The following is an 8,837-nucleotide window of genomic DNA, read 5'->3' on the forward strand; positions in this document are numbered from 1 at the left end:
CCATAACCAAAAACGTAGGATTCCGTAAATAAAATCAATTTATATCCATTTTACCGGAAGTTATGACGGAAAAATGGGATCTTGTGAATTTTCCGAAAGTCCCCTCTCCACCCCCAGGGTCTACAGCGCGCATTTTTTTTTTTTTTTCATATTCGTTTTCTACATACCTGTTAACACCTATCAGGCTGGTTTATTATTATCATTTTTTATTTTTTTTGTTCTCGGGTGAATATCTTTATATTGACCGAAATTTCTCAAATTTCTCCGTTTTGACGGAGATTTTTCCATGTTTGCCTAGGTCACTCAGGGTTTATTGAAGCAGATTTTCTATAATCAGATGCAGCGGACGTAGGACTTAGGGAGCACCAACAAGTTGAAATTTCTCCGTTTTAACGGGGATTTTTCAGATTTTTTTCCTGATGCCCATGGAAATGCTCTAGACTATGTTTTTAGCAAAAAAAATAAATTTGCGAAAAAGGATGTCGTTTTGTTTTATACCCGTACCCATTGACCGATTTTGGTCGATGATTTTTGGCAGGTACTTCACACTTTAAAACTATAGAAGCCTTTTCGGTAAAAAAAAAAAAAAGATTATAGGAGTGAGATTATAGAATACGGTAGATAGAAGAGATGGTTGGAAGATATGAAGGTTTGGAATAAATAGACAGCAGTGGTAAGTTATATTATCCCACTATTTTAGAGAGTATTTTAACAAGGTGGTACAGGTATTGCATTTCACCTGTTGACATGGTCCTCTGTCATCTACTACGGCTGTAGCATCTTAAGATTGTTCTTCATCTCATTCCAGGCCATTTTTTGGTTTTTTCCTCACACAGGTACTATTTCTTTTGAGTAGTCAGCTCATACTCATGTAGATATCACTCTTTCTAGCATGCTACATCTGATACGGAGGCGCAATGGCCCATTGGTTATGGCAGCGGACTCGCAGTCATAAGATCGCGGTTTCGATTCCCAGGCTGGGCGTTGTGAGTGTTTATTGAGCGAAAACACCTAAAGCTCCACGGGGCTCCGGAAGGGGATGGTGGCGAACCCTGCTGTACTCTTCCACCACAACTTTCTCTCACTCTTACTTCCTGTTTCTGTTGTGCCTATATTTCAAAGGGTCAGCCTTGTCACACTGTGTCACGCTGAATATTCCCGAGAACTACGTTAAGGGTACATGTGTCTGTGGAATGCTCAGCCACTTGCACGTTAATTTCACAAGCAGGCTGTTCCGTTAATCGGATCAACTGGAACCCTCGGCGTCGTAAGCGACGGAGTGCCAACAACATCTGATACAGATATATGCACACACACACACACACGTGTGTACTGATTGTGACTTCTCTAGCTTTTCATAGTCTGTTTCTATCATTTGACCCTGTCAAACCTACATACATTCACTATAGAAACAACAATTACAGCCACTACAAGAATTTTGAAATTTCATTTCATTGGTCAATTTTGTTTAACATTTTAATTTTCATTAGAAGATGAAATAATCTGACATAGTCAGTTCAATGCTTTCCATTAGTGAAAATTAGCCAATCAGTTTCACTCCTCAAAATCTAAGCAAACTCTCATTGGGAAGTCTATCACTTGCTGTTTAAAACACCTAACCCACAAATTTAATCAGTGAGATACTAGTGGCCTTAGAAGCTAGGAAACCAGCCTATATTATTTTACTATTCACAAACACTCCCACAATCATTGCCATGATTGTTGCACAAACTTTCTATTTCTTGCTCACTTTATTCTCAGTGAAATTACACAATAAAAATTCACACACATATTCTCATTTGAAAAATACTCAGTAACTTTCACAAGTAGATAGACAGTGTTATTTTCCTTTCTTTTCACCTCATACAACACTTTATCAATTTTCTATTACATCAAGGTAAAACGAAGAGCTGTATGTCTTGAAACTTCCCGATCCACTTTTACCGTTGGTTCTTGGGCAGAATCAGCAGTTTCCATAAATTCAACATTGCATCTATCCAGGTTATCATGAATTTGTGAAATGTATGCTTCGCATTTAGTTCCTCTGATAGAATAAAAATTTGTTGGGATTCAAATAGCTGTATAACTGGTTTTCTCAAAGTACATCTAATCAAAATATTTTGAAAAATAAAATCCTATCAGATAAGTTTGTGCTCTGTCACCAGTCATTTATTCTTTGATGAAAATGAACCTTCATGTGAAAATTGTAAAAGTGAATGATCAACCAACCTGTTAAAGAGGGTAGTAAAGCATCCTCCAACTCACAACCTAAAATCTTACAGAAAAAGGACAGCTTGAGCAATGTGGTCTTGGTGCACTGTCTTGGAAAAAGTGAGAAGCTATGTAGCCACTTGACCCCATAGAGATACCTTACGTAAACCCATTTTTACCCCTGGGAAGAAGTGATTCACATCAGTGTGACCTCTATCCTTTGCACTGTCCAGCATGGGTGGTCCTACTTGTGATCTGCCAGTATAGCTCTGAGGGTCACTGATGGACACAAGCTACCACATTTCTACAAGGGCTAGACCCTGAGGTAAATTAGTCTGCTGTAGATTTGGAATAAATCCCTCAAAAATACAGAATGATCATGACTGGAATGCCTTTGATCATGTTTGTATGATGAAGACAGACATGGAATTAAACTTTCTTTAATCTTTATGAAATGAAATATATTTATAAATTCCTTACAACAGCATATAGAGAAGATATGACAATGCTTTTGATGGATTGACAATTTCCCTAAAGAGATTACTGAGGGAAGTTTCATGTTGTAATAATGAACAGACATGGTCAGTAATTTATTCAGTTCAAATATTTTCTTCACCAGACCACGTATCTCACCAGTTAGAAGAATACTGCTCTTGAATCTGCTTGTTTCTAGCTGTTTAGAGTGGCCTCTGTTCAAGAATTTGCCTTATTCACCACAGTAGGCCAGCAAGTTAGCAAGGATGTTATATTAGGTAAAAGGCATTTTGGCACAGCTGTTTTGGCATCACCGATTCATTTCCCAACAGACGTTTTAATGTTTCATTTCCTTTCTCTTTGTGAGCATCAAATTATGAATGTGTAATGTCTTTCTCTCTCACTCTATCGGTAAGTGCATATTTCTACATGTGTGCATGTTTTTCCCCAACAAGTGAAATGTCCAGTCAGCCATGCCAATCATCAGCATCTAGTCTCATTCCAATTTTAGGCACCCAGGCAGAATTTGATTCAGAACACAGCCAGCTGGAACAAATACCATAAAGCACCCAATCTGTCAATCCAACAACCTGGATTGACACTTCTTTCTTTTATCAATGTTGAAAGATAAAGCTGACCCTGCTGGGATTTGATCTCAGAACTCAAAGAATCACAACATATACTGCAAGACAGTTTGTCAGATATTCTAATGACCCTGCCTATGTCTAGATTTTTTACATTCAATATTTGGAATTTGCTTTTGAAATGAAAAGAAAACAATTCTCAACCAAAACAGCAAACAAATGTTACAAACCCTGCCCAAGATGGAGCAACTCCTGCCTCAAAGACAGCACTACTTCTTCCTTATTTTGTCCGCCTTTATAATGTCTATCTTTAACATAATTCACAACAAATTATGTTCAGATTTAAGATACTTAAGCAATTTTATCTTGTACTTGTTTCAGTCATGCTGGAGCACGACCTTGAAAGGTTTTAGTCAAATAGATCACCACCTATACTTATCTTATTGGTCTCTTTTGCCAAACTGCTGACTTACAGGGATGTAAACAAACCAACACCAATTGTTAACCAGTGGAAAGGGGCCAACCATAGATATATATATATATTCGAAACGCTGGAGTTAAAACAGGGGTAGCTGATGAAGGAAAATGTTCTCTATGTGGCTTGTGTGTTTTCTGTACTCTGGTTATTATTATTCTCTTGTCTACGTTTTGTTTGCAATGTCCTGTACCCAGATATGCACCTATATATACAGGTAGACGTAGGTATGCACATACCTGTACGTATATATGCATATACTCATTTATTATTTGTTATATATATATATAGATATATATATATATATATATATATATGGGGAGCTATCATATAGTTTTCATCAACCACATTCATTAATAAAGCATTTGTAAGCCTGGAGCTATGGTAGATGAGACTTACGCAAAGTGCCACACAGTGGGATTGAACCAAAAGCCATGTGGTTGCAATGTAACCTTCATAACCACACAGCTATGGCTGTGCCTGTAATTATTTTGGTCAATTTTTCTTAAGCACATGTTTAACAAAAATTATGATGTGAAAATTGCACAATTGGCTACAAAAATATAAAAGCAAATATATTAGACTTTATACAAATGTTTGATACAGTAAATTAGGGCAGCGAATTTATCATTATTCTTAAAGTGAGATCTCCACATAAATTCTGTTAAATGAGAATAAAATAAAGCTTTGTTATTAATTGAATGTCTTCGTCGCAGCTGTTGCCTGAATCTGAGCCACATTTTGTTGATATTTTGAATGTGGATTTCTGGATCATTTGGGTTTTCATAGTCTATATATTCATGAGTATATATGCCTTGTTCAAACTGTTCAATTTGAAGATATTCAGCCCATATATCTGATACGATATGAGTGCCTGTAATGAAAGTAATGAAGAGTTATTTATAAAAGATTTATACATTTTCCAAAGTTAAAAATCAAGTGAAACAGAGATTTAACATAGCAAAACTAAATCACAGACTTCACTCACCAAAAATATATTGCTGCATCAGAGTAATTTCAAAACTAAAATAATATAGTTACCACCTATATGTTAAGTAGTCTGTCTTGAAAGAAGGTATATCCAAGTGTGAATGACTACAAAGTCACATACTGTATTATATTATATTAGTGAACCTGCCTTTATTCTTTACTGGTAATTTTCACTCACTCCCTCCACGATCAATGGCAATAGCACCTTATTAATTTAAGTGTATGTTTCTTTATTGTGGTATAGCAGTGAACAGAAATGTTAAACCATTTCTTCTTCAAAGTTAATTTACAGATTCTGCATTAAGATCTTACAATCCTGTTTTATGTGTTAGATTTTCCATGTTTAACATATTTAACCCCAAGAAGCTCAATTACTTCATGTAATACACTGCCTTTTGTCATACGCTTCACTGTTTAATGAGTCTAAATTGACATGTACGACATTATGTAAAAGAAAAAAAAAAAAGATGAACTGGCTGTCCAAGCATACAGGCATGTCTTCTATATACCCTCACTTTCAAGTGAACCTAATCATGCAGGCTCTTGGGTGCTGGTGCTACATAAAAGCACCTGTGTTGGTGTCACATAATAGTGCCTGTGTTGGTGCCATGCAAAAGCGCCCATGCTGGTATCCTGTAAAAGAACACATGCCAGTGTTATGTAAAAGCATCCAGCACACTTTGAAAAGTGGTTGATGTTAGGAAGGGCATCCAGCTGTAGAAACCACGCCAAATCAGACTGGACAACAGACATTAAATGATGATGACACATGGTTACAAATCAAAATTCAAAATTGTCTTAAATTTCATTGGGCTAAGCTTGTCATTCGGTAGATTAGTACTTCTCAAACTATCTGATGTGGCATACTGGCAGTTTCTTTTGGTATTTTTCAATGTGCCAGGGACCGGTAATATTAATTTATACCAGAAACAATATATATAATGAATATAATAAAAAGTTGACAATTTTTTAAAATCTTATTTTGTAAACAAATAATACAATATTACATAAGCATTTTATAATGTTTCTTTCTTTTCAATACTATCAGGTTACAATTGATTAGCTATCATTCCTTATCAACTGTAGTATTGCCATTTAATTAATTCTCAATCTCTAGAGCATTGGTTCTTTACCATCTTTTACTTATGGAGCCCTGTGATTACTATTTTACTCTGGGAGACCCCCAATAGCCATTCAATGTTTAAAAACTAGTTTTATAGATTCTGCTTTCAAAATTCCTATTTTGCTTTTCCCCCAAAAAAAGTTTTTGCTGTTTCTTGCAATAAATGCATCTAAAACAAAATTTTTTTCATGGATCCTTAATATACTACACTGGGTTCCCATTTTACTATTTTGCTTGCATGGACCCCCAAAAATCTTATATGGCCCTCCAGAGCTTATATGGACCACAGCTCTAGAGCCCTAGTGCTGATAGAGCTTACGTTTATATATTAGTTTATTAAAAGATACAGGTGTCAAAGCTATTTACAAAACCTAATACTTTTATATTCATACTGATTTTTTTGTTACAGTCTTCTGACAGGTTTTGCATTATAAGATGTGGGGATCAACGTTGCAAGGCCAGGTTGACACAATCAATCATTTTATTAACAACCAGATGTTGCAACTAAAGTCAGCTGTTGAGAGATTTCTGATCATAACAGAAACACAAAAATTAAACCGAATTCGTTTTTGTTTCGAATTAGATAAAAACCATGAATGGGAAACTGTTGTAAAATAGGTCCAGATCGTCAAATAAAACGATAGCTACATCCAACAAATCTAAAGTGGTCCAATTACTGACCAGGGGTTATAAGTAAGTATCGGTGAAGCTGTTTTTTTTATTTTTTAATAGACTGTTTAATGACCTAAAAATAAACAATTTAAGGAGGTAAATCAATTACATCGACCCCTCCCACCCCCAGTATCCAACCGCCACTTAGTCTTTCGTCCTTTTGGGGTTGATAAAATAAGTCGACATTGGCGGCATTTAAACACAGAACATAGAGGGCAGGCGACATACTGTTAAGCATTTTGCCCGGCGTGCTAACGATTCAGTTAGTTCGAGGCACACTTGTGTAGGTATGCCTATTAATAAATGAATAAATAAAATATGGAGAAGTTTCAGATAATTTTCTTTTCACATATCGAACTTATTTCCTCAAAACTATTTTTTATCCCTAAATCTTATCAACATAAGCATACTTTTTCCCCACGGGAAACATATGTATGTCGAATTACATTTAAAATTATGCATTTTATGAAGAAACAAAGTTGGATGAAAGGAGAGGTACTATTCAAGGAGAATTATCCGAAACACCTCCAAAAATGTTTCTAAATTATATTAATACAATTGTGGTATACATCTTCAAAAATCCAATACTAAATTTAATTTTAAAAGATGCATTTTTCAAAACATTAAAAAGGAAACAAAATCGGAAGGAGTTGCACCAAACTGTGCAGTTACACCTAATTTGGAAAACCGCACAAATCGAAGAAAATCGTAGATTTTATTACTCATACCTGGTAAAATCCATCGGATAATTGCAGCTTCGAATGCGTCTTTATTTTCATGCTCAAGGGGTACAAGGAAACATTTGTCAGTGCCACGTTCAATTCCACCAAAAACACGAAATCCTTTCAAATGCCTTTTATTAGATTTAGATCTGGAAAATGTAGTTATATCTATTTCAACGACTTTTGGTTCACCTGTCTGTAAATCTAAGCCGCCTATTTCAGGTGAGTCATTTAATTCAGTGGGGTGGTCTTCCAGAAATCGTTCTAGTAGTTCCCGGATGAGCCTAAACAGGTCAATACTTGATGTTGTACAGATATCTGTTTCAAAGGTGATTTCATTATGTAGATAATTTCTTGACCACATATACATAAACCATAGAAACGTTGTCAACGAGAGATGACTATTTTCAAAAAACGATCCTTTGCGTACCGATCGAACGAAGTTATGCTTTCGACAGCTCCATCGTTTTCCATCGCCACCACTGTTGCGAGTGACAAATGAACAAGGGTTACTACAAGTGGGACACAGAAAAGAATTGCTTATAAGCTTGTATTTCGCTAACCACATCATTGCTGTATCTTTCGTGGAAGTCTGTTGAAAAAGATCAGAAAATGTCCAAGTCTCTTGCGTAATTTCTTCATCCTCAATGATATCTGTACTTATCATTTTCCGGCTAGGTTGTTTAGCGCGAGACATTATGATACAAACCAAACAACGAAAAGAATAAGGAAATTTCACTACATGCGAAATCAAATGCTTAAAGGGAATGTCAGTTTCGTATCAACTATTTTGTATGACAAATGAGTTAATTGCTCTCAGACACACAAAATAATTAATATAAAATTCTTCTTTAGAAATATAGGACTTAATTCTAAAAGTAACTTACTTAAAGCATTGCCTTTTCGTTATAGAAAGGAAAGAAGCAGTTTAATCTTTTTTTTTTCTGTTTTTAATGCTGGTAAACTTAGATTTTTAAATGACAGCCTCGGTGTGAAATGTAAACAAATATGTTGCATTTCAGATCCGAAATAGGTGGAGTCTTGATTAAAGCACAACGTTGTTGCTTCACTTTTGTCAATAATTTTCTCGCATTTTTTATATGGTGCTCTATCGCCTCGCCGAATTATGTTTTCAGTATGAAAAATCATGCAAAAAAAAACAAAAAAAAAATTCACAATATTTTGGTGAATTTTTCAGCGGAAATTTTTAATAAATGATTGCAAACCTCATGGGGGAAGATAACTGACAAGTAATGTATCTTTCTTTTATTTATTTTCTTTTTGGCAAGACTTCCTTTTGTACCCCACCCTCAAAACATCCCTTTATTATTATTTTTTTTTTTTCTTCTACATAAACCCCCGTTTTCGGCTACGGAGAATACGAATCTGCAAAAGAAATGGGCAAAAATCGGCATTTTGAAATTACCCCCACCCCAATTTCTTCATTTTTAACTTTTTTCAGGAATTTTTTTCTTTATTTATTTATTTATTTTTTCAAAATATGCGGAAAATTACGGAGATTATGGTTCTGAAAAGCATTTCCAAAAATTTTTGTAAAATTTTTTTTCAGAATTTTGTTTTTTCAA

At 35.1% G+C, this 8,837-nt stretch overlaps 1 protein-coding gene across 1 annotated transcript; it reads right to left on the reverse strand.

The window, feature by feature from the left end:
- Positions 1-4,308: 4,308 nt before the first annotated feature.
- On the reverse strand, positions 4,309-8,427 carry LOC106868237 (uncharacterized). The gene is made up of 2 exons (XM_014913403.2): positions 7,258-8,427; positions 4,309-4,618 (listed from the first exon to the last, which is right to left on the reverse strand). Exons 1-2 carry the CDS (start codon positions 7,946-7,948, stop codon positions 4,323-4,325), a joined length of 987 nt encoding a protein of 328 aa, XP_014768889.1. The 5' UTR covers positions 7,949-8,427; the 3' UTR covers positions 4,309-4,322.
- Positions 8,428-8,837: the final 410 nt, after the last annotated feature.

The sequence above is a fragment of the Octopus bimaculoides genome, chromosome 14 (genome assembly GCF_001194135.2).
Source record: "Octopus bimaculoides isolate UCB-OBI-ISO-001 chromosome 14, ASM119413v2, whole genome shotgun sequence".
In the NCBI taxonomy this organism is placed as follows: domain Eukaryota; kingdom Metazoa; phylum Mollusca; class Cephalopoda; order Octopoda; family Octopodidae; genus Octopus; species Octopus bimaculoides.

Coding starts and splice junctions, on each gene's coding strand:
- LOC106868237 (XM_014913403.2), bottom strand. CDS start 7,948: ATGTCTCGCGCTAAACAACCTAGCCGGAAAATGATAAGTACAGATATC. Junction 4,619..7,257: donor TATCCGATGGATTTTACCAG/GTATGAGTAATA, acceptor CTTTCATTACAG/GCACTCATATCGTATCAGAT.